This window comes from Bubalus bubalis, chromosome 11, assembly GCF_019923935.1.
Source record: "Bubalus bubalis isolate 160015118507 breed Murrah chromosome 11, NDDB_SH_1, whole genome shotgun sequence".
Lineage (NCBI taxonomy): Eukaryota > Metazoa > Chordata > Mammalia > Artiodactyla > Bovidae > Bubalus > Bubalus bubalis.
In genome coordinates, this window is record NC_059167.1 from 15,891,917 (window position 1) to 15,918,060 (window position 26,144).

The following is a 26,144-nucleotide window of genomic DNA, read 5'->3' on the forward strand; positions in this document are numbered from 1 at the left end:
CCAGGGGGCACCCTCGGTCTGCCGGAAAACGCCACCCCTTTTTCAAGGCCCCTGGAGCATCTCCAAGCTTCCGGGAGCCACCCGACTCCACAGTCTTGTCAATGAAGAGTCGGGGCCAGGATAGCTGCGGGGCTGAACCCAACTCCAATCCCGCTCCGAGGCCGGGCGTCAACCTCTCCCACCCCAGCCCCGAGGGGTGGGCACGGCGGCCGTGCCCAGGCCCATGCCCAGGGTCCTGCCAGGCCGGGGGACGGGGGACTGGGGTAGGGGGGAGCGTCTAGGAGGGAGCAAGAGACCCGCCGAGGAGAGGACCGACTGACAGCTGGCGAGAGGGCGAAGGAGTTGGGGGAGAAGGAGGGGAGGGGATTCATCGGCCGTAACTTTCCAGAAAAACAGTCAACGTGTAGCCGGAGTGACTCCAAGGGGCGGGGGGGTAGGGGGGAGGAGAGAAAAAGTTCAGTTACCACGTCGATCGAGAGGGACTCGCAAAGTATTTTTCAAATGGGCTCGGCTTTTCCTGTGCCTGTTTAAAACATTAAAATCGTGCAGCAAAGGAGCCTGCGTGGTGCTCGGGTCCCTCCCCCCACCCACTCCACTCTCCACCTCTCTTCGCCCCCTCCTCGCCGCTCACCACCCACCCCCGCCCCCCGCCCCGGGGCCAGAAACGTCATGGGAGGGAGGTATAAAATTTCAGCAGGGAGAAATAGAGAAAGCAGTGTGTGTGCATGTGAGTGTGTGCGAGAGAGAGAGGGGGAGAGGAGCTTGAGCGAGAGGGAGAGGCAGAGAGAAGCTGGAGGGAGAGAAAGGGAGGGAATCCGAAAGCCAAGTCCAAGGGCATGAGCAAGAGAGGCGAGAGATAGGGGAAGAAGCCTGAGAAAGAAGGAATAACAGCTTTCCGGAGGAGGCGTGCAGTGAACTGGCTTCTATTTTATTTGTCTTTTCTTTTTTTTTATTTTTTTAAAGAGAATCAGGGAACAGAAGCAGAGGCCGAGGGAGAAGACGAGGTGCTGGTGACCTGGGCGTCCAAGTGGATTAACTGGGGATGCTCTCCAGGGGCTGTACCCCCTCTGCCTTCCAATTGCAAACATAAGCCCACATCCCAGCCAATGAAGATGAGAGGCAGCGTGAACAAAGTCATTTAGAAAGCCCCCCCGAGGAAGTGTAAACAAAAGAGAAAGCATGAATGGTGTGCCTGAGAGACAAGTGTGTGTTGCGCTGCGCCCCACCTTGAGCTGGGCCAGCAGCCGCCTAGCCCTGCCTCTCCCCACCTACTCACTGGTGATTTTTATTTTTTAATAATTTTTTTCTCTTTTCTTTTCCATCCTCTTTTCTTACTCTCCTTCAGGGCAAGGCAAGGATTTTGATTTGGGGACCCAGCCATGGTCCTTCTGCTCCTTCTTTAAAATTACCCACTTTCTCCCCATCGCCAAGCGGCGTTTGGCAATATCAGATATCCGCTCTATTTATTTTTACCTAAGGAAAAACTCCAGCTCCCTTCCCACTCCCAGCTGCCTTGCCACCCCTCCCAGCCCTCTGCTTTGCCCTCCACCTGGCCTGCTAGAAGTCAGAGCCCAGCAGAACCTGTTTAGACACATGGAGAAGAAACCCAGAGCTTCACGGCACACAGTCGGCTTCTTCGCGCTCAGGGTTGCCAGCGCTTCCTGGAAGTCCTGAAGCTCTCGCAGTGCAGTGAGTTCATGCACCTTCTTGCCAAGCCTCAGTCTTCGGGATCTAGGGAGGCCGCCTGGTTTTCCTCCCTCCTTCTGCACGACTGCCGGGGTCTCCTCCTGCCAGGCCTTGCGGCCTTTCTCCCCGGCCCCCGCCTGAAGATGCACTTGCAGAGGGCTCTGGTGGTCCTGGCCCTGCTGAACTTTGCCACGGTCAGCCTCTCCATGTCCACTTGCACCACCTTGGACTTCAACCACATCAAGAGGAAGCGGGTGGAAGCCATTAGGGGACAGATCTTGAGCAAACTCAGGCTCACCAGTCCCCCCGATCCATCCGGGTTGGCCAGTGTCCCCATCCAGGTCCTGGATCTTTACAACAGCACCCGAGAGCTACTGGAGGAGGTGCACGGGGAGAGGGGAGACGTCTGCACGCAAGCAAACACCGAGTCGGAGTATTATGCCAAAGAAATCTATAAATTCGACATGATCCAGGGGCTGGAGGAGCACAGTAAGTCCAGATTCCCTGCTGGGGGTGTCTGCTCTGGAGGGTCTGAGCTGGGGTGGGGAGCTCCACAGAGGACGGGGGTTGCCTAGCGATGACCACAGGGCAGGGTGCCCCAGCTATGCCCCGCACCAGGGACTGGGGGACACACGAGGTGCAATGCGCAGTTGGGGCTGGGTGGGTGAGGAGGGGGAGACAGAGCCATTCTGCTCAGAGCCCAGTGCCGCTGGGAGGCCAGGAGCCCTGGAGTTGAGCGGCATAGCGGAACTCACATCACATCGCTGAGGGATTTTAATTTGGAGTGACACTGTCCCGTTTTTGTGCTGTGGCACGTGTGGTCAGACAGGTAACTGGAAGCGCGCGGAGCTGTAGAGGGGCAGGGCTGGGCGCTCTTCTAAGAGAGCCCACACGGTTCCAAGAGGCTGGAAACCTTGGTCTCCTCCCTGCTGTATACACCTCATTGTGACACGTCTCACGTTCCATTTTTCCAGTTCTGGGAAAGAAGCGTATACCTGCCCCCAGTTCATGTCTTGTCCAGCTTCTTGAAGCCCAAGCAAGAGGCAGCCTCTGATTGCTTAGGCCCTTGGTCCACGCCACGCATGCGACCACGTGAGCTGTGTGCGTGGGGGGAGGGGGGACACACCTATGTTCACACGGCTGTGTGCTTGACAGCGATGCATCGTCCGGTTTTGTCCCATAGACGGACTCGTGTGCACAACATGGGCATCCTCCGGGCCCGTGGACGTGGGGGAAAGCGAGGATGTGGCTCCGGACATGTAGATGGCTGCTGGCAGCCCTTTTGTGTCTGCGTGTCAGGGGAAGAGAGGGTGGGAGGTGTGGCCGTGGGTGCACAGGGCACATGTGTCTGGGAGCGTGTCTTCCCAGGAGGCTCCTGTCTGTGCCGAGAAGCCGGGAGGCTTCTGGGTGAGCCGTCTGTGTGTGTTTGTACACGTGTGGAAGTCATGTGTGTTTACTGAACGGGGATTTAAAAAACCTCAATACAAGAGAGAGAGATTTGGCAGATGCTGAGAAACTGACAGCCCGGGAAGGAGGAATGTGAGCCCGCTCACAGGCCTGGGGGCTCTGGAGCAGCTCTGTTTGCTTTTCCTACCAGCAGGTGTCCTCGACGGCCAGGCTACCTCGAGGTAGCCGAGGCTCACCTGGGAGGGGGCCATGTCGGGAGTGGGGGTGGGAGAGTGGGATGGTGCCGGCCAGGTGAGGGTGGTCCGCTGGGGCACCTGGATAGAAAGAAGGAGGAGTGGGCAGCCCAGGGGTGCACCAGCTCTGGAGGAAGGTGTGGAAGGCCTCGCTGGGAGCTTGCCCATGCCAGGCCCAGGAGCCTGTGGTTACTGGCGAGGGGCTCCCACTCCGGTTTCCTGTGGCTGCCTTGGGAGGTAGCTCCCGTGTGGGGCAGAGGCTGGAGAAGGAGGTGCTCCCTGCCCGGGGTCCTCCAGGCCGGGCTGACTCCTGGTCTCCCAGGGCCTTGTGGTTCCCAGCAGTACCAGCAGCTGAATGCCTGGATAAACCCCCAGCACCCTGGGCACCCACAAAGGCAGGAGGTGGTGGCCAAACGTGGGAGGAGGGTAGAAAGCTGAGACCTGCAGGAGAGGTGTGAGGAAAGTCCAGGGCAGGAGGGAAGGACTGGGACCTTAAGGATCCGGGTCAGGAGGAGGAGTCCCAGGGAGGAGGAATTCTGAGTCACCCGGGCCCTCCCAGCCTGGAATCCCAAGCTGAGAACGAATGAGCCAGAGAGACGCAAGGGCACACAGGTGCCAGTGGATGTGTGTGCAAAGACTCAGAGCACAATTAGTGGACAGCCCTGGGATCCTCCAGGACAGGGCGGCACGGATGCTGGGCAGCTCTGGGCTGCAGCAGCAGGACCTTCCTTGAAACTGTAGTAGGTGAGGGTGGCCCTGGCCCTGGGGCCACGGAGCTGTGATCAGGCCGCGAGGAAACCTGGTACAGTGAGCAGGAGACTACTTGGGATATCATGGAGGATCTGGGGCCCCATGGGACCCGAGTGATGCCAGCAAGGCTTGCAGGTGCAAACAGGAAGCAGGCCCAGACTGTGCAGCTGGTGGAGGTGACACAGAGGCTGAGTAGACGCAGGCCCGGCCCGCCCTGCAGCTGGTCAGGTGCTGAGCCAGCCCCAGAGAGGCAGACGCGCAACGCACACTAATTATAAAGAAGGCAGTGGGCAGATGCAAACGTCTAACAGATGCCGAGAGGGAGCAGAGCCACCCTCCAAGGCCTGGGGAGAGGGAAGCGTGTCTAGAACTCACGAGGGTGGGCTGGGGTCTGAGTGCCAGAGCCCTGGCTGCTGGACGGATGGGATTCCATCCCTTCCACATCTCATCATTCTCAGCCCCTTCGGGTACCCAGTGGGACAGACTCTCAGAGGAAAGTGGCAGCAGGAGTTGGGGCAAGCAGACAGAGGTGCCTGGAGGGCAAAGTGGAAGAAGGAGTAACCACCAGAGGCACAGAAAGGGCACCAAGGTGAGAGCAAAGAGGATAAGACCGTTCTCTGGCTCTGCCTGTCAGATGGGTACCTTGATTTCCCTATTTTTCAGATGAGAAGACTATAATGTGCCTCAGTTAAGTGCTACAACCCTAAAGAACCAGGGCTGTAACCTAGACATTCTGTCTACAGAATGCATGCTGTTAAGCACTAATGCAAACTGTAAAAATACATATAAAGTCCTACCTTTAACCTTTAGGCTCCAAGAGAAGTTTGGTTTATAATATGAACGAATTGGGCTTCCCTGGAGGCTCAGACAGTAAAGAATCTGCCTGCAAGGCAGGAGACCCAGGTTCCATCCCTGGGTCGGGAAGATCCTCAGAAAAGGAAATGGCAACCCACTCCAGTATTCTTGCCTGGGAAATCCCATGGACAGAGGAGCCTGGTGGGCTACAGTCCATGGATCACAAAGAGTTGGACATAATTGAGTGACTAACACACACACACACACACACACACACACACACAAATGAATGAATCACATTTTGGACCAAGCAAGTAGGCATAGGAACCTGTAACCCTGGTGACACATTGCATAGAGGGATCACTGGGTGTTTTCTTTCTTAGCTCTGCCTATTTTTATGACTGGGAGATTCATATAGCCACAGACATTCTCCTGGAAGCGTTTTCTTTATCTGCTGAAGAATCCCAAGCAGGTTAAGCAGCTACACTGTGTGGAAGTGAGCAAATCACCTCTCTGACCCTCAGTTTCCTCATCAGTAAAGTTAACCTCTAAACTCCCTTCCAGCTGAAACAGTTCTATTGGGTTGGCCAAAAATTTCATTCAGCTATTTCCAGAAGATGTTACAGATGAACTTTTGGCCTACCCAATATATATACGTCTGGGATGATTCAGCAGATCTCTGCTGGGGAGTGAAGACAAGACTCTTATATATATTTTATTCCTTTATAATTCCCCAGGATTTTGCTATGGGAGGTGGGTGGAGGCTTTCTCTGACCCACGTGGTAGGGATCCACACATCTTTTTCAGTTCTTTTGTCATCCTTGTTATCAAGATTTACCAGTGTAGGTGTTGTTTTAACTTCTGGCTTGTAATTATCTGTGTCTGGCAAGAGACTCTTGTTTTTATCCAAGGTCTGGCGTTGAGACAACCAGCCAAACCAGAATTCACGAGCAAAGAGAGAACTTGATATTTTAGCATCTCTTTTCTGGATGCTACTTTTAGATCATGTTCATTCTGAAAATTAAAAGATATTTCCTATTGAAAGAACCCATTTGTTCTAAGTGCCAGTGCCCTTGGCACGCTAGGTCAGTGTTTCTCTAAGTGTGGACCAGAGGTTAGGTAAATGTGAAAAATGTCCATTCCCAGGCCCCAATCCACCCTTACAGAGTCAGAGTCTCTGGGAGAGGGGGACAGTGTCATCTTGGAGAATCTGTATTTTTAACACACTCCTTATTGATTTGTAAGTGCACTGATGCTTAAGACTCAATGAAAGAGGACAAGACCCTTCCTTAGAGGGGCTGCAAACACAAGTGCCTACAGAAGCCAGGCAGCTGATGCAGATAATCTGGAGGAAAAGCTGCAGCACAGGGACCACAACAAACTTCACAGGACACTTGGCCTCAGGGTCACAGAGAGAACAGACTGTATAGAGGAGGCTGGTGGGAGAGGGGCCTGGAAAATCCCATGAAAAGATGGGACCTACTGCTCAGCTCCTGCAGATTTTTGAATTTGGCAATGTGGGTCCAATTCGACTAGATCTTAACTGCTTCCCAGAAGAGCAGAAAATCTGAATCTTTCCGTGAAATTTCCCAGTTTTTAACCTGCTGCTGCTAAGTCGCTTCAGTCGTGTCCGACTCTGTGCGACCCCATGGACTGCAGCCTACCAGGCTTCTCCGTCCATGGGATTCTCCAGGCAAGAACACTGGAGTGGGTTGCCATTTCCTTCTCCAAGTTTTTAACCTACCTGGGCTTAAAACATTTGTGGCTTCTAATTCAAAATTTTATAAAATGATGCATTGGCCAAACAGTATTTTAATGGGTTAACATTTAAAGGGTAAATCCTTAAAGTTGTGGTTTATCAAACTTGCAGGGCATCTGGATGCCACAGTACCCTTTGCAGAGCACTATAAACCATGGTTCTCAATCCTGACTACATCTTAGGATCATCTGGAAGTCTTTTTTTTAAAAAAAAAGAAGCTCTGGACCCACCCTCACTCCAACGAGGTCATCAGAATCTCTGAAGAGCAGGTCCAGGCATCATCTGTTTTTAAAACTCTCCAGGTGATTCTCGGGAACAGCTGGGGTGGAGGAACACCGCCACACTGATGTATGTGGTCCCATCATTGGAGCTGGCAGCAGTTTTACTGGCAGAAATGATGGACACCGCAGAGGCACATCTAGGAGCCCAGGTGTCTGAAACATTAAAAAAAATAAAATGCACGGTCTAAACATGGTCAGCTGTTTCCAGGCTTTTCCATGAATACTCTGCATGAATATTCTTTGTTTATTTTTCTTTCCCTATAGCAAAAAAGGAGAAAATGGCACCCATTAATACATATACTGTGTGTGCAATGGAAAAAGTTGGTCATAATTTAATTTGTCAAGGTGGACCCCCTCATCCAGCTTTCAATAATACTAGTGTTCTGCAGAAGCAGGGCTTAATCACCAAACCGACTGGGAACTGGCTTTTGTCTGAGGCTTAAGTTGGTACTCTAGGCCCATTTCATGGAATCCTGCTACGCTTTGTTGGTGAAACCATCCCTCCAGTAGATGATCTCTGAGGTGCCCTCGAACTTCCAGATTCTCTGTTTCAGTAAATGAGGTTAGAAGACCTGGGTTCAAATCCACCTCTGCCACCTACTAGCTGAATGATTTTTTAAAAAATCTTTATTTATTTGTTGATTTTTGGCCATACTGGGGCTTCGTTGCTGTGCGGGGTTTTCTCTAGTTGCAATGAGTGTGGGCTGCTCTCTTGTGTTGGTGTGCGGGCTTGTCTCAGAGCACAGGCTCTGGAGTGCATGGGTTTCAGTAGTTGTAGCGCGTGGGCTCAGGAGTTGCGGTGCCTGGGCTCTGCAGCGCAGGCTCAGGCTTTGTTGCTCCAAGGCATAGGTCTTTCCGAACCGGGGATCGAACCCGTGTCTCCTGAATTGGCAGACGGATTCTATACCACTGGGTCACCAGGGAAGCCCTCAGCTGAGTGATCTTGAAAAAGTGATTTAACCTTCCTGATGTTCATGCTTCTCTTTTTAAAATGGTAAATTTTACTTATTCTCCTCAAGGATCATTAGAGGGTCAGGTGAGTTAATAGACGTTCTATGAAATGTAAGAGAGTGTTATTACATTTTATTTATTTATACTCTGGCTCATTCCATGAAATATTTAAGGCATTGTTAGTATTCAGTGGATTTAATGGTCAAGGAGATTGTGTTTACATTTTATTTTCTCTCCCACTAATGATTGTGTCTGAGCTTTGCTTGCTAGTGTCAGTTTGCGTGTGTCAACTAATTTATGTGTCACCCTGGCCAAGACCCCTCTGGGCATGAATTTCTTCATCTGAAGTGGGTTGTACTAGATCAGCCATCCCCAGCCTTTTTGGCACCAGGGACCAGTTTCATGGAAGATGATTTTTCCACGGACAGGGAGTGATGGGAGTGAGGTGGAGCTCAGGCAGTAATGGGAGTGATGGGGAGCGGCAGTAAAAACAGATGAAACTTCACTAGCTCACCCTGCTGCTCACCACCTGCTGTGAAGCCCGGTTCCTAGTTCCCTGAGGAACTAGAGGACCCCTAACATTCCTTCTGAGTCTTTTAGAAATCTGTAGATCCTAAGGAGTTAAAAATGACCTTTCCCACTTCCTTGAAATCTCCCTGAAATTCCCACCAAGAGGAGTCTATCTTGGGGAACAGTAACTGATGGATGAACTGGAAGAAACAAAGAAAGAGAGGTGACTAGGGTGTCCTGAAGATCCTCTTGGCTTCTCATTCCCCCATCTCCTGGCTCCCCACTGTTTTGTCCCCACTCTGACTCACCTCACTGGCTCAGGCTATCTTGTTTCTCTTTTCCTTTTTATAGCAATGTGCACACTGTGCTGAGATACCTTTTATCGCCTCTTGCAACAGTTACTGGAGGTACTAGTCTTGTTGCTTTGCTGTTCAGTCGCTCAGTTGTGTCCCACTCTGCAACCCCATGGACTACAGACCGCCAGGCTTCCCTGTCCTTTACCATCTCCTGGAGTTTGCTTAAACTCATGTCCATTGAGTCGGTGATGCCATCCAACCAATCTCATCCTTTGTCATCCCCTTCTCTTCCCGCCTTCAGTCTTTCCCAGCATCAGGGTCTTTTCAGATGAGTCAGCTCTTCACATCAAGTGGCCAAAGGATTGGAGTTTCAGCTTCAGCATCAGTCCTTCCGATGAATATTCAGGACTGATTTCCTATAGGATGGACTGGTTGGATCTCCTTGCTGTCTAAGGGACTCTCAAGAGTCTTCTCCAGCACCACAGTTCGAAAGCATCAATTCTTCAGTGCTTAGCCTTCTTTATGGTCCAACACTCACATCTGTGAGGAGCTTACTTATATCCAGGGGATTACAGACTTTCAAACTCAAAAACTGAACTGCCATCATGATCCCTCTTTCTGGTTCTATCTGAAATGGTTTAGGGGAATCGTTGGCAGTGTTCATTCTTTCAGAGCCAGTTATTAATCAGGGCTTCATTAACTGGCATTCACACATTTGTTTTCCCAACATCTGTTCCATTAATTTTCTAAGAGCCAGTGTCAGACCCACCAGATGGCAGTTTCCAGAAACACTCACTCATCCTTTCCTAAAGCTCAGTAGCACGTGTGCTTGTGTCCAGGCCTCTGATCCTCCCGCCCTGTCCATGACTTCCTAAACCACCCCTGGGGTGATTATGGGCTTGTTCCAGCCATGTTCATTATGTGTGGAATCTGGGTCTCTGAGCTTGAATTTCAAGTTCTGGCTGTTGTTACCCTTTGTGTAGAAAGTGTTTCTCTGGGGTGTTAATGCTGCTCAGACCTTGGGGTTGTAAAGAAAAGGCAGGATCTTTTTGTCTCCCTTGTCTTGCTCTGATAGGAGTGGGAAAGAGCATGTGCTGTCTTCTATCTGTGGACAGAGGTGCAGGAGCCAGCAGGGTGCAGAGGCTGGCATAGCGTGTGCAGTCAGGGAAAATAATCCTTAGCAGCCAATGGTGATGGACCCGCTTTCATGCAATGAAGAAGCATCTGGGGGTCTGCCAGGCTCTAGATATGGGCTCTTTGCCACTCCTGTGCTATCTTGTTAGAGCTAAAGTGTCACTTTCCATGACTCCCTACTGTTCATGATATAAAATCAACCCCTTGGTCTGACATTTCAGCCTCCCCGCAGGTAGATCCCAATCGACTGTCTTGACCTTGTCTCATGGGCTCCAGCCTGGCTGCTTCAGGTCCCTCTTACTCACTTGCATTTTCCTCTCCTTCTATCGCTCTCTCCCTCCTCTGACCTGTTTACAGGGACTTCCAAGCGTCTCCAAAGGCCCTTACTGCTCTCTCTCTGGTCCTGTTGTTTGGTCCATGCACTAAACAACCTCTGTTAATAGCCCCACCTCTGAATGTTAATCTCCCTGAAGGCAGGGCCCCTGTCTGTCCATTTTTTTAAATGTTATTTATTTGACTGTGTCGGGTTTTTGTTTCTGCATACAGGATCTTCATCGCTTCGTGTGGGATCTTTCGCTGTGGCGCGTGGGCTCTCTGGTTGTGGCGCGTGGGCTCAATAGTTGCAGAGCTCGGGCTTAGTTTCTTTCTCCCCAGACACCTGAGATCTCAATTCCCTGACCAGGGGTTGAATCCATGTCCCCTGCCTTAGTAGACAGTGGATCCTTTACCACTGGCCCACCAGGGAGTTCCCTTGTCTATTCATTTTTGCTTCCCAGCGTTAGCCTGTGCTTGGCATGTAGCATTTGCTCAATGCACGTCTGATGAATGAATAAATGCTTGAATGAACAAAGGCGTGAATGAATCAGCTAGCTATGCAGTGATTAAACTCCTAGGGGAAATTGCTGATGCTGTTGGAGAATCTGTATTTTTTTAAAGGAGTAGGAAAGCAGGTTGGACAGCCTGCCAGAGTGGAGATAATGAGACAAGGGGTTGGAGGGGCCAGTTGTCAGTGCCATGTCCTGGGTGGGGCTCCATGCCTTGCTTCTCCATCAGGCCTGTGTATGGTTCCGCGCCACCGAGAATTTCCCTCCCATTTCTTACCTGTAGGTCTGAGGCCTCAAGGCTCTATCGCGGTCACAGGTGGGCCCCCCAGCCCCTTGATGAGTGTCTGCTGGCAGCACACTGTCCCCATGGGTGTTGCTCACACTGTGCTTCCCCCCTCCCCCAATGCTCTGCCTCCTAGATGACCTGACCGTCTGCCCCAAAGGCATCACCTCCAAGATTTTCCGCTTCAACGTGTCCTCAGTGGAGAAAAACGAAACCAACCTGTTCCGAGCAGAATTCCGGGTCTTTCGGATGCCCAACCCTGCCTCCAAGCGCAGCGAGCAGAGGATTGAGCTCTTCCAGGTGAACCTCTTCCCAGGACAGACACCACGTGGGGGGTAGAAGTCAGTTTCTTTGCCAGATTGAGCCTGTGCTCTGCTCGGAGTGCAGCAGGCCTGGGTATGAATCCCGCCTTCTCTGAGCTTTAGTTTCTGTACCTGTGTCTGTCATTAAGAACAGGGGTCCCTAACCTCTGGGCTACAGACCGGTACCTCCTGTCAGATCAGCGGCTGGCGGCATTAGATTAGAAATAAAGTGCATGATAAAGGTGATGCGCTTGAAACATCCCGAGACCACCCCTCTCCTTCCCGATCTGTGGAAAAGTTATCTTCCATGAAACTGGTCCCGGGTGGCAGAGTTTGGGGACTGCTGCTTAAGAGGATTAAGACTTAACTGAGGAGCTCGAAAGAGCATTTCAGAAGTCTTAGTTGGCTCCTGTTCCCCTTCCCATCCTGCTGCACCGTGACGCTCAGGTGCCCTGTCCTGGCCTCGGGACTTACTCCTTCCTCTGCCCCGTAGATCCTCCAGCCGGGTGAGCACATAGCCAAGCAGCGGTATATCGATGGCAAGAACCTGCCCACGCGGGGCACTGGCGAGTGGCTGTCTTTCGACGTCACAGACACTGTGCGTGAATGGCTCTTGCGGAGAGGTAGGTTGACTCAGGATGAACATTTTGGAAGGAACCTCTGGTCCCTTCTTTCTTCATGACACAGGGAAGGGGATGGCACTAGGGGAGACAACAGATCTGGGTTCAAAGCCCAGCTTAGCCATTAACTTGCTGTGTGTCCATCATTCCTTCATTCAACCGATACTGAGTAAATGCTCCAAGCCAGGCCCTTGGGGATTCAGCAGTGAACCAGACAGGCAGGGTCCCAGATGTCATGGGGCTTTTGTTCTGGTGGGAGAGACACATAGTGAACAAATAAATGCTGAGGAATAAGACTTTCCAACGGTGATGAACCAGGAAGAACAGAAAGAGGGCGCAGTGCTAGTGCCTGGGTGGGGCCCGTCATCAGATGCTCAGCGGGAGTCTCTATGAAGAAGGAGCTGGTGCACTGAGGTCTGAGGGATGAGAAAGAGCCAGTCTGTGAAGGTCAGGATAAAGGATGTGCTAAAGCAAAAGCAATGAGACCCAGGCTCAGTTTGTTCTGGCAGCAGCAGACTGCCTGGTGTGACTGGAGCTGAGGGGCTCAGAGAGAACCAGGAGCCAAAATATAGGACCCGCCAGGCCGTGGTCAGGCGTTAGAACTTATTCCAAGTGTGAAGAGATGTCCTGGGAGGGTTACAAGCAGGGCTGGGAATGTAGGGTGAGGTGATTTGGTTAAGATCCTCTGGTTGTCATGAGGTCAAGGGAAGAGGTTAGGGGCCACTGCAGCAACCCACGTGAGAGCGCTGTGGGCTTTGGCTGGGGCAGTTTGCTCTGTATTTTGGGTTGGTTCTGTATTTTGGAGGCGGAGCCAATAGGATTGACTGGGCTGATTAGGTGTGGGGTGAGAGGACAGAAGAGGAGTCTAGATGACTCTGAAGATTTGGGACTGAACACCCAGATGGTAACTCGTACTGAAATAAGGAGGCCTGGGAGACGAGCAGGTTTGGAGGTAGGTTCTATTTTGTTGATTAAGTTTGAAAGGCCTGGTAGTCAGTCATACAAGTAGGGCTGTCTAGTATGCATATCAGACTTCCTATGGTCCAAATCTCTCCTCCACTGGTTCTGCTTCCTCACCTTCCCTGCATGTCTCACAGAGCCATTTTAAATATCCATTGTAGTTCAGAGAACCTCCAAGTTTTCAGCTCATTATGTGAGTGCTGTGTGTGGTCACTCGGTTGTGTTGACTCTGCGACCCCATGGACTCTAGCCCTCCAGGCTCCTCTGTCCAGGGAATTTTCTGGGCAAGAATACTGGAATAGGTTGTCATTTCCTACTCCAGGGGATCTTCTCAAATCAGCAGTTGAACCCTCTTATGCCTTCTGCATTGGCAGATGGATTCTTTACTGCTGCACCACCTGGGAAGCCCGTTATGGGAGAGTGAGCTTCTATTAGGTCAGGCGAGGAAATGGAAGCCCAGAGAAGTTAAGTGGCTTGACCAGTCTTTGAGCCTGGATTAGAACTTGAACTTCCTGACTAACAGTCTTGGGGACTCAGGGCATCACACTCCACTAATTTCTCCTCTTCTTTACTTGGTGGCACTTCCTGGTCTGTGCTCAGTGGGGTGAGGGCACCTAAGGTAGTCCTGTCTGTTCTTTGTATCCCTCTTGTGAAGAATTTTCTGCCTTCATCAGCTGCCATGGCTCCACAGTCCACCCACATATGGATACCCAGAGTCCCTGGGACAGGTGGGGCCTTCCTTGTCCTCCTCGATGGTTTAGGAAGTTAAGGGTTAATGCTCGAAGGCAGAGATCACAAACATGTTGGCCTACGTATTGTTTTCAATTTAACTAGCGGTTAACAGTTTCTACGGAGAAGGCAGTGGCACCCCACTCCAGTACTCTTGCCTGGAAAATCCCATGGATGGAGGAGTCTGGTAGGCTGCAGTCCATGGGGTCGCTAAGAGTCGGACACGACTGAGCGACTTCACTTTCACTTTTTACTTTCATGCATTGGAGAAGGAAATGGCAACCCACTCCAGTGTTCTTGCCCGGAGAATCCCAGGGACGGGGGAGCCTGGTGGGCTGCCGTCTATGGGGTCGCACAGAGTCGGACACGACTGAAGTGACTTAGCATAGCATAACAGTTTTAATTAATGTCCGGAGATTTCACATAAAACCTAGACATTTGACTTTTCTTGACAAATGGGTAACGATCCATCAGAGATGAGTAGGACCACCTCTTGAAGGTGGGGCATGTGGTCTTCATGTCACCCCAGGCCCCACCATTCCCCAGTGTTCTCCACGAGTGAGGCTGGCAGCCCCAGTTCAGCATGACGCACTGGCTCACTTTGCTCACATAACCTGCTGGGCTCTCTCGGCATCTGAGTGTGCAGGCTCCCATCTGAGGGGCATAACCTGGTGGCTGAACTGACAGATGGTGGGCTGGAGGTCCTGCCTCAGCTCCAAGGGTACCGGGAACCCCATTGGATCTCCCCAGCTGCACACGAAAGGAGGAAACCTCGGAGAACCCAGGCGCATCACCTGACGGCAGCACCGTGAGAAATGGGACTCAGCCTGGAACTCAACATGGCTACAGAGAAGAGAGGCGGGGAAATTCATCTCTCAGCTTCCCTGTCTGATTCTGATCAGCTCCACCTGGATTTCTTTGAAGCCCTCGGCACTTAGAGTTCTTATTTTCACAGCTGCAGAACTCAATGAGAAGTTTGCATTGAGAATGATTTCCATCCTCCTTGAGACATCAAAAAAGATAATTTCGTAATAAAACCTATGGGTGTCCCACCCACCATCCACACCGCTGCCAATTCTGAGGTTAGTTCTTCCCTGGAACCTTCCGTTCCCACTCCGGCAGATGCTGCCCACCCCGTGTTCGGGGGAGTCAGACACAGACCTTTACTCTGCAGTTTCTGAGTCTCTTGAGGGTTCTTGGCCCCAAACAAAGTGGTAAATGGACTGCAAATGGAGGAGTCGGCGGTGTGGACTGTGAGGAAACTGAGTCACAGGTCCAGTCTTGTATTAGTTCAGCAAACATCAGAGAGCCTGCTCTGCACCAGTTCCCTTCTGGGCTAAGAGCCAGCTGGAGCCCTCTCCAGGGTTGGGGGCCCAGTCCCCACCCTCTTGTGCAATTGGTCCAATGTGTTGGCTTCTCTGTGTGCAGAGCCAGGCCTCCCCGAGCAGGGCGGGTGGGGAGCACACCCAGTGCCTCGGCTCAGGACAGGGGCACACTGGGAAAACACAACTGTTTTGTGTCTCAGTGACTGGGTGGGCATCTTCCTTGGTGGTCCCTGCTGGGCCCTCTTTGTTCCTCTTTGTCTCGAACAGTCATGAGTGTGGCTCTGATGTCAGGCTGCCTGTGTTTGAATCTTGGTTCTACCACTTACTGGACACCTCCATCAAGCCATTTAATTTTCCCTGAGTCTCAGTGTCCTCATGTGGATAATGGGAGGGGAGGAATAACAGTCCCTGCTCTGTAGGATTAGTATGATTATATACCTGAGTTAGAGAGAAGGCAATGGCACCCCACTCCAGTACTGTTGTCTGGAAAATCCAAATCCCATGGATGGAGGAGCCTGGTAGGCTGCAGTCCATGGGGTCGCTAAGAGTCGGACACGACTGAGCGACTTCACTTTCATGCATTGGAGAAGGAAATGGCAACCCACTCCAGTGTTCTTGCCTGGAGAATCCCGTGGATGGAGAAGCGTGGTAGGCTGCAGTCCATGGGGTTGCACAGAGTTGGACACAACTGAAGCGACTTAGCAGCAGCAGCAGCATACATGAGTTAAGGCATGCAGAGTCTTAGAGCATGCAGGCAGCAACGCTCAACAAACGTTGGTGATTGTCCCCATCATTCTCTGAGCCTCCTACCTAGACGGAGCCTGTTAGCTAAGCCAGGCACCATCTCACATGCACCACCTGTACCCTAACCCTAACTCTCCCCAACACGTCTGCATCTCAACCTTCTAACTCACAGACCCATGGGACTTTCAGTCTCTCCTGGACTGAAAATTCTTCTGGGTAATAGAAGTGTACTATTTTTTTATGTAGTTTTATGTTTTTATGTTTTATGTAGCCCGTTTCAGCTACTCCAGCTCCTTCTACCTGCCTTAAACCAGAAAGAGTACACTCCTTATGCCTCCCTCTCTGTTCACTTCTAGTTCTCCATCTCGGGCTCAGCATCCTTATTATATTGACTCCTCCCCTCCCTAGCAGAGCTCACCTGGAACAGAAAGCTCAGCAGGTGTCAATGTGTCCCAGATGCTGCCATGACTGGGGTGGGATAGATAAAGCTGGGATCTGGAGTTTATGGAAGAAGGGACTGAGCTGGGTTTTTGTTTTTAATTATCTATGACTGTGCTGATCTTTGTTGCTGAGTGTGGGCTTCCTGTGATTGTGGACAGCGGGGGCTACTCTCTAGTTGCGGTGCACAGGCTTCTCAATGCAGTGGCTTCTCTCGTTGCAGAGCATGGGCTCCAGGGGGCACAGGCTTCAGTAGTTTAGGCAAGTGGGCTCAGCAGTTGTGGTCCCCGGGCTCTAGAGCGCAGGCTCAGTAGTTGTGGCCCACGCGCTTAGTTGCTCTGCAGCATGTGGGATCTTCCCGGATCAGGGATGGAACCCGCATCTCCTGCATTGGCAGGCAGATTCTTTCCCACTGAGCCACTGGGGAAGCCCCTTGAGCTGATTTTTAACCAGTAGAACTGGGACATCCAGGTCTGCCCAACGCTGCCTGCGGTCTCTGGGGTTCTGCCATTCTGCCCATGAGAAGGATGCTGAGCTGGGCTGGACTCTTTGGGGTTTTCCCTGATGACATCAGATTTCTGGAAGACTCCAGGTTGGCCCCAGGGCTGGATGCTCACACAGAACTAGGGTGATCTCAGACAACAGTGAACCCTCAGTTCACTAGGGTGAACTCAGGCTGACCCTAAGCTCAGAGGTCATCGCACACGTCCTCCCATACCTGGGCACTGCCCTGGATCAAGAGAGCTTCCCTGGTTCTTACCCACCAGAATTGGCACGATCCTAGACTCTACCTGGTTTCCCTGTACAAAACTACTGGATTCAGTTCAAATTTTTCATTTATTTTTCTCCCTTTCTTCCTTCCACTTTATGTTCAACCCCTTTTAGTAATTTCCTTGCTTTTCCAGTTTTAGTTACCAAAATACCTAATCCCACAGCCAATAGGAGAAAGGGCCAGAGCTGGCCTTTAAGCCCCAGAATATGAGTCACCAAACCCTGGCAGTCCAGGCTTCCTCACACTTGTCACCTCTTGTTCCTCTTCCTGTCTGCTCCATCCTTTCTCAGCGGGTTGGTTGAAAGTCTCCTCTCCCAGCTGACACGTCAGGGGGTGGGGGGGTGACTTTTTCCCTCCTCCTTTCCTGCACCCTCATTCTTTCGCCCCTACTAGGCTGGTGACAGCTTTTCCCTAATACCATCCTTGGAAAAATAGATGACTATTAAAATTCTCCTGCATGAGGCCCACTAGTTTATGTCTCCATTTGGTGACACATAACACAACAGAAATACGAGGCAACATGCTCATAAAGGTCCCCGATAGCTCTGGGAGCACTTTCTGTCTCCTGTGACTCTCAGTCCACTCTGGCCCCGTGACTGTGTGTGGCAGGAGAGACCTTGGCTCGTGCGTGTGTGGCTGTGGGTAGACAGCTACGTGGGTATGCGGGCTGCGAGCTTCATCACGCAGACTGCTTTCCTCACCAGCTCTGTGTCTTATTTTGCAGAATCCAACTTAGGTCTGGAAATCAGCATCCACTGTCCCTGTCACACCTTTCAGCCCAATGGGGATATCCTGGAAAACATTCAAGAGCTGATGGAAATCAAATTCAAAGGTAACAAAAGGGATGTTTATGGTAGGATGGGTGGGGGGAGTTAATAAAGCTAGATAAAACAGGAGACCCCTGGCCAGACCCTGAGAAGAGGAAGCAAGCTCCCTCACAGAGATGGCTGACTGTTTTGTATTGGGTTGGCCAGAAAGTTCTTATGGGTTTTTTCCATATTCTGTTTTGTCCTCAAAGCAAGAACTCCCTATTCTGTAGAGAGTGCATGAGCATCTGGAAGACAGTATTGTGCTGATAAGACCTCTGAAATCATATAGGCAAGCTGGTCTACTTCTCTGTACTCAGTCAGCAAACTGGGGGTGAGAGTACCTCTTTCACAGGGTTGTCATGAAATTATATGAGCTTACATATGTGAAATAGAGTGCTTGGCTACTCAGCAAATGAGAGTTGTCTTCACTTCCCCTAAAAGAAACGAACTTTGGTGGCCATGAGCATGAGCTCTCTGACTGCTGGGCTTTCCAGATGTTGCAGAGCCCACCCAAGGCGTTATCTGGGTTTGAGCTGCTTCAGGCCTCAGGGTGCTTGCATGGAGAGGGCAAAATAGTTGAGAGACATGTCTGGTTTTCCAGTATGTTTTCAAGGTGCTGAGCCTAGACAGTCTCTGAATTTCAGAGAAATTCTGTTTTCTTTGCGGAGCCCTGTTGTGGGTTCACAGAGGCACTCCTGAGGCCAAGTGGTTTGTCAAAGTCAAACTAACCAATTTAAAGCCTAAGGTCAGAGATGTGTCTGGAAAAAGGTACCCATTTCAGGGCCTCTCTTGACCCCCAGCCCTGGGAAGTCCTTCATGAACTTTATTTCTGAACCTAATTTTTTTTTTGGCTGTACTGAGAGTCCCTTGGACTGCAAGGAGATCCAATCAGTCCATTCTAAAGGGGATCAGTCCTGGGTGTTCACTGGAAGGACTGATGCTGAAGCTGAAACTCCAATACTTTGGCTACCTGATGCGAAGAGCTGACTCATTTGAAAAGACTGTGATGCTGGGAAAGATTGAGGGCAGGAGGAGAAGGGGAAGACAGAGGATGAGATGGTTGGATGGCATCACCGACTCGATGGACATGGGTTTGGGTGGACTCTGGGAGTTGGTGATGGACAGGGAGGCCTGGAGTGCTGCAATTCATGGGGTCGCAAAGAGTCGGACACAACTGAGCGACTGAACTGAACTGAGTCTTTGTTGTTGCACTCGGGCTTTCTCTACTTGTGGCATGTGGGGTCTTCTTTAGTGTGATGCAAGGGCTTCTCACTGAGGTGCAAGCTTTTCTTGTTGCAGAGCATGGGTGGGTTCTAGAGTGTGCCGGCTCGGTATTGCCATGTGCAACAGAGCCTTTTTTTAAAGCAAATCATTTGACATCCTAATCACAGAACCTCACAGCTCAAAAGACCTTTGAAGTCCTTACCTACATTCTGAATTGGGATGAAATCCTCCCACTTCAGTCAATAGTTATCTTGTTCATAAAGATGTTCAGAAACGGAAACTTGCGACCCAGCTTGCCGTCGATCTCCCAGTCCTAGTATGTATGCGTGAGGCCCATGTCCCTCCTCAGTTCAGTTCAGCCACTCAGTTGTGTCCGACTCTTTGCTACCCCATGGACTGCAGCACGCCAGGCCTCCCTGTCCATCCTGTCACCACGCAAATCTCACTCCTCCCATTCCTGTCCCTGGTGGAGATGGACAGCCGCCAGCAGCTGGCCATCAAAATAGATCCTCTTGTAGTTGAGACTCAAATTCAGTTTTCAGGCTTTGCAGATGAACTAGCAGGTTTCCTTTGGAATTTCTCTGCTGTTTTCATACACTTCGTGATCCTATCTGAGTTTTATAGAGAAAACATTTTGAAAGTATAAGTGCAGTGTGAATGTTGTGTGTGTGTGTTAGTCCCTCAGTCGTGTCCAACTCTTTGTGACCCCATGGACTGTAACCCGCCAGGCTCCTCTGTCTATGGGGTTTTGGGGGGAAGAATACTGGAGAGGGTTGCCATTCCCTTCTCTAGAGATCTTTCCAACCCAGGGATCGAACGCAGGTCTCCCTCGTTGCAGGTGGATTCTTTACCGTCTGGGCCACCAGGGAAGGCCTGATGTGAACGTTAGCAATTGTTGATTCTTGTTCCCCTGGCTCCCATTCAAACTGTCTTAAATTGTGACATCTGGAAAGCATAGGGGGACTTAATGCCATCTTGACCAGTTCAGATTATGAGAGGAGACTCACACCTCAAGCTCTAAGTCTCAGGATCTAAACCGACAACTCAAAGGAATGTGTTAGAGCCTCGTAGTGACAAGGATGCTTCAGGAATCTCTGTAAATTCTCTAGGAAGCATCCCAGGAGGGGCTGTGCCCTCTGGAGGATTACCCTCAGGAGTCACGAGGGCATCTGACCACAGGCGTCTTGCAGGTCCCTTGATACCAGTTCTTCCATTGGGTCTTCCCGTTCCTGCAGCTGGACAGTAGCATGAATCTGTGTCTTACCCATGCCTTCCTCGAATACCCCACCGTCCCACCTCCTGAACAGGGTGGGGATGGGATGAGAAAGTAGCATCCACCCTGCCCTCCCAGACAGGAGACCACCTCCTGAACAGGGTGGGGATGGGATGAGAAAGTAGCATCCACCCTGCCCTCCCAGACAGGAGACCATCACCTTCCTTCCTTCTGCAGGTGTGGACAGCGATGATGATCCGGGCCGCGGAGATCTGGGGCGACTTAAGAAGAAGAAGGAACACATCCCTCATCTAATCCTCATGATGATCCCCCCAAACCGGCTAGACAGCCCAGGCCACAGTCAGAGGAAGAAGCGGGCCCTGGACACCAATTACTGCTTCCGGTAAGCCTGGGTGCACTCAGGACCCGTGAATTCCTGAAACAACATTGACTGCTCGCCTGTTGCCCCAGACCTAAGCCTTGTGCAACTGAGGGCCCTCGATGCTTTTCACACACACCTTGGGGAATGGAGATTTAGAACCTCTCACAAATCTGTTTTTCTGGGAGTCCCACTGTTTTTCCACAGCACAGGCCTGTAAAGGCCTGGATGAACTAAAGGAGGAGGAGAGTGTGGCTGAGATGACTTGGATTAGAGGCTTCGTCTCTCCATGGTTTTCATGCTTTAAAATACTCTTAAGGTCTGCTTGTGTGGCAGGGAGATTAATGCAGAGTTTTCCATTAAAGGCTCAGTTCCCTAGGGAGGGTCCAAGGATGCTACTGGATGAGCAAAAATAAGACAAGTTTCCATTTGCAATGGGGAAGGTGAGCTAGAGAATTTATGAATTTGGAAATAGTTGGACAGCCATTGTAAAGAGGTTAAAAAAAGAGCATCCATTTTCTCTTATTTCAGAGTAGTTTCTCATTTATAAGGAAGGAGGATAAAAAAGCACAGACAGTGATTACTTAAAGGTAGACAATGACCACATCCATGGGAAGGTCTGAAGGATAAAATGCTTTAAGAAGCTGGGACACGGGACTTCCCTGGTGGTCCAGTGGTTAAGACTTCACCTTCCAGTGTAGGGGGTGTGGGTGCGGGCTCAATCCCTGGTCGGGGAGCTAAATCCCATGTGCCTCTCAGCCATAAAACCAAAACAGAAATAACAAGTATTGTAACAAATTCAATAAAGGCTTTAGAAGTGGTCCACATTAAAAAAAATAATCTTAGAAAAGAATTTGGGATAAGGAGCTCATCTGTGGATGCAGGGAAGGCTTCAGAAGGGTGTGAAACTGGAGCTGGGTCTTCAGGGATGAGTGAGGCTTGGGTATGTAAGGTTATGGGAGGAGGAAGCACTTCCAGTAAAGGAAGGTGCATGAATGGGTCATTTTGGCTGGAGAGGAGGATGCCTGAATGGAGCTGGGGAGAATGAATTGGGAGATTTTTAGATCTAAAACCAGGCCTATTGTGGAACAACAGAATGAACTGGGGATGTTGAGTTTGAGGAATGGAGCGTATAGGGAAGGCAGCGTGGTTGCCTCCAACTGTCTGAAGGCTGGCATGTCCATTTGTTCTGTGTGGCTCTCCTATCAGATAGGAATGGATGATCTTGGCTGCAAGGGCCAGTGGCTTAAGCCACGGGGGATTTCCTGTTCATAAGAAGTATGTAGGAGCAGCCCCAGGGTTGGTCTGGCTGCTTGCTTAATGCTGTTGAGGACACAGGCTTTCTCTTTCCAGTCTACCATGCCAAGTACGTTGGCTTGTCACCCCCTTGGTTATGGTCACATAAGCATAAGCAAGGCTGCTAGAGCTCTCAGCATCTTGTCCATGCTCAAGACAAGAGGAGGAGGGAAGTAGCAGAACCAGCAGCCTTCCTTTTCCATCTGTGACTTAAAAAAAAAAAAATTTTATTTATTTATTTGGCTATACCAGGTCTTAGTTGCAGCACACGGGATCTTTAATCTTCCTTGCACCACGTGAGATCTTTAGTTGTGGCATGTGGGATTTAGTTCTCTTACCAGGGATTGAACCTGTGTCCCCTGCATTGGGAGCATGGAGTCTTAGCCACTGAACCACAAAGGAGGTCCCTCATCTTTGACTTTTATAAAGAATCAAATATCTGCCAGAACTTGCCCTTGCCCATTACATACTTCTGCTTCTGTCTGATTGATCTATGCAGGGTTGTATGACAATCTCTACCTGCAGGGGAGGCCAGGAAAACAAATATCTGGTGTTCCAGACTGTAACAGGAGGTGGCATGAGAGAAGAGGAGTAGGAACGGCTCTTGAGTATAAAAACAAGAATGTCTACCATGGTTCACCAGGGAACCCGCAAGAAGTCAGATTTTGGCCAATAGCTGCCTTTGGAAGTAGCAAGTTTCTAGGTCTCAGCACAGGCTAGATGCCCACTTGGCAAGGGGTGTTGCCAAATGGAATCCTGCAGGCAACAGAACTGAAGTGGCCTGAGAGTCACACTGGGGTAATCTAGGAATCATGAGTCTAATGGAAGGATGTGTCTCGTTTTGATTCAATAGACTCTAGAATTAGACTGAGCAGTCATTTACTATAGTGTGTAAGTGCCTGAGCTTAGCGTTCATTTCTGGTTGCGTGCACATTAGGGAGGTAAAAGCAGCTCAACAAAGTCGAGTTGGCTAATAACACTCAGGGCTTGGTGTTAGGTGGAACACTTCAAGTCTTTATTTTGATTCATGATGTAAAAGGGACAGGACCACTTTTGCCTTTTTTCTCTCCATCATATATTATTTATGTATGTATCTATGCCTTCTATGTCCTTGGGATTCTGGTCTTCAACAGAGGAAAATGCCTTTATAGTTAATACAGCTCAGTGCACTTGAACCTGGGATCCCACTGACCAGAGCCACCCCTTATGATGACCAGGAAGGACTCCAGGTGCCCAGATGAGGGCCACTTGTGAAGTTTTTATGTTAGTGATTTCCTTGTCAGTTTTTTTTCTTTTTTTAGTAATTTATTTTTCTGTTGTTGTTGCAGCAATTTGGAGGAGAACTGCTGTGTGCGTCCTCTCTACATTGACTTCCGACAGGATCTGGGCTGGAAATGGGTCCATGAACCTAAGGGCTACTATGCCAACTTCTGCTCAGGCCCATGCCCGTACCTCCGCAGCTCAGACACAACGCACAGCACGGTATGGTACAGGTCATGCCTTATGGGGTGCTGGGGCTGAGCTGACCAGGCCACTTGTTTAAAAAGGATGCATGATGGGCTGCATGTTAAATGAGTGGATGGATGATGATCTGGGGTGTAAAATCCCTTATGGTGAAGGTTCTGATTTGGGCCCAACTCCAGTGGGTGACATTCTACCCTTTATAACTTTCTTGCATAGTTTCAACCAGACTTTTAAGTTGTTTATTTGCTCTTGTACTACGGGAATTACTTAGCTGTCACATGCCACTCCATATGTCAGAGAGTTTGGGGGCCAAAAGACTGCTACGATCAGATGCTGCTGCTTCTGCTAAATCGCTTCAGTTGTGTCCGACTCTGTGCGACCCCATAGAAGGCAGGCCACCAGGCTCCTCTGTCCGTGGGATTCTCCAGGCAAGAATACTGGAGTGGGTTGCCATTTCCCTCTCCATCTACGATCAGATAAAGAACTCTAATAATTCTTTTCTCTCGAAAGTAGAAGTTATTTTAAAAGATAATGTAAAACACACAGAAGAAGCCAACATGAAACAAAGGGAAGAGACGAGAGAGAGGGAAGTCGATGTCTGAAGCTAGCTTGTCTTTCTCTCCAGGGGAATCCGAGAGAGGGCTGTAACTTGTGAAGCATATTTCCTCATAGCTCCTCACCAAAGTGACCAGTTACAGCTAGGAGGAACCAACATAGGCATGTTTCTTCCCAGCCAAGAGAATTTCATGATCAGTTCCAAGTCCCTTGGTTGTGGGGGTCATGCTTAAACCAGTAATGCTCAGACCAGTGCCATATGTTGCGTTCCCTGTGAGCAGCAACCTGCCATTCACCCAAACTGGGTTCCGCCAGGTCCTCTGAAATAACATCAGTGGCCCATTTTGGTGGCTCAGATGGTAAAGAATTTTCTGGCAATGCAGGAGACCCGGATTTGATCCCTGGGTCAGGAAGATCCCCCTGGAGAAGGGAATGTCAACCCACTCCAGTACTGTTGCCTGGAGAACTCCATGGACAGAGGAGCCTGGGCAGGCTACTGTCCTTGGGGGTCTCAGAGTCAGACACAACTGAGCGACTAAGCACGCAGACTCTGGAGCAGCCCCAAGACCTTGTAGAGTCCCTGGGACCCCGGCTTGAAGCTCAGTTTTCCCAGCCTCTTAGTGATGCCTCTCTCCCCAGGTGCTGGGCCTGTACAACACCCTGAACCCGGAAGCCTCAGCCTCCCCTTGCTGCGTACCCCAGGACTTGGAGCCCCTGACCATCCTGTACTATGTCGGGAGGACCCCCAAAGTGGAGCAGCTGTCTAACATGGTGGTGAAGTCCTGCAAGTGCAGCTGAGGCCCGACCTCCACAGGGAGAGAGGAGGGATGACCACTGCCTGCCTGCCTGCCCCTCGGGAAACACAGCAGCGACGGACCTCACTGCGAGGCCTGGGGCCCGCGACCTCCGGCTCCAGGCAGATGATGGCTGAGACGAGGGTTCCCCTTCTGGAACATTTCTTCTTCTTGCTGGGTCTGAGAATCACTGTAGTAAAGCAAGTGTGGGTTTGGTTAGGGGAAGGTCGATTTCTTCAGGAGACATGGATTTTCCGTGTCAGAGGTGGTGGGGATGGAGGAAGAGGGGTGGTTGAGTTGACGCATTGCAGGGTTCACGGGATTCGGGACACCCTACGGGGGAAGGTGGGGTGGAGAACGGCCTGGACAGGACCAGACTGGAAGACCCTTGGCGCTGAGGTCAGATTGCTCATCCATCGCTGCCCCACATCTGCTCGAGGGGCATCTGGATCACGTTATACCAGGCAAGCATCTTTCTTTAGGCAGGTTCCCAAGACAAAAGTCCCAGAATTGTATCTCATACTTACCTGGGATTAAGGACAAGTCTGTTAGTTTTGCAAATTGTCCCCTGGACGGCAATCGGCATTGAGGGTTGTTCTGGGAGAAGATCTAGGTAACGCAGGTCCCGGGGGTCATCAACTATATTGGGCCCAATGGATATGCAGAACTCCGAGGTAGAGGGTGGGAACTGACCCTCTCTGGTCTGCTCCTTGGGTTCCTCCTCTCGCCTTCTTCCTTGATCGTTATTTCTCCTTGGACATTTGGCTAGACACCTTCCAGGTCAGGGCGCACACGACTGGAGTTTGGGTCTCTGCAGCCTTGGGGCATCATGGGTTTCCCCTCCTGACCCCCACCCCCCAACCCCGAGACCCCGTGTTCATCTGGTGTTCCTGGAAGCAGGTGCTATGACGTGAGAGGCATGCAGGGAAGTTGCACACGTGCCACACAATGACTTGGCCCCAGACGCATAGACTGAGGTATAAAGACAAATAGAAATATTACTCTCAAAATCTTTGTATAAATTTTTGGGGAATCTTGGATCGTTTCATCTTCTGGAAGATTGTTTCTAAACAATAAAAGCCTTATTCTAAGGTGTAAGTCTTGACTCGTGAGGTATCCTTCTTAATGCCATGCCCACATCTAATGATCAGAGGGAAGTGGAATCTGAAGGCCGAGACTCTGGAACGCTGAGGCACTGCCGACTGTGAACTCCCTGGACAGCGCGCACCGCGCTGCCCTCCGCCCGCCCTCCGCCCTGTTCAGGGTCTCACAGTGGGGGGGGCTGTACTTCCATCTGTGTTTTGTTCCTTCTCGCAGCAGTTATCCTCAGACACACAGAGGCGGTGGCTGAGATTTGGGCAGAAATCATCTCCATTTGACCTCCATTTAACTGTGGGCAAAAATCACCCGGTGTGATTTTTGCATATGGAAATGTGTTGGCTTGTGTATTCACTATAAATTCAGGTGAGAATGAGAGAAACTGTCTGTGGCAAATGGCCCACGAATATGAGGCTGATTCTGTCCTCAGGTGGACCCTAGAAGAGCTCACCGGGGACTCCTTTTCGGAGGATGGGCCTCTAGTCAGGGAGTTTTGGAATGGAAGAGGCCAAG

The 26,144-nt window shown here is 50.7% G+C and overlaps 1 protein-coding gene across 2 annotated transcripts in view; it reads left to right on the plus strand.

The window, feature by feature from the left end:
* The window catches only part of TGFB3 (transforming growth factor beta 3), a 33,275-nt gene extending 7,644 nt beyond the window's left edge, over positions 1–25,631 (plus strand). The window contains exons 2-8 of one of the 2 annotated variants that reach the window (XM_025295176.3): positions 964–2,175; positions 11,046–11,209; positions 11,705–11,834; positions 17,524–17,631; positions 20,283–20,448; positions 23,049–23,202; positions 24,379–25,631. In XM_025295176.3, the coding sequence (XP_025150961.1) occupies positions 1,698–2,175; positions 11,046–11,209; positions 11,705–11,834; positions 17,524–17,631; positions 20,283–20,448; positions 23,049–23,202; positions 24,379–24,537 (1,359 nt within the window). In that variant the 5' untranslated portion in view covers positions 964–1,697 and the 3' untranslated portion in view covers positions 24,538–25,631. The remainder of the gene's footprint in view (positions 1–963; positions 2,176–11,045; positions 11,210–11,704; positions 11,835–17,523; positions 17,632–20,282; positions 20,449–23,048; positions 23,203–24,378) is intronic. The other variant, XM_006052860.4, reaches the window with a different exon arrangement.
* The last annotated feature ends 513 nt before the right edge of the window (positions 25,632–26,144 follow it).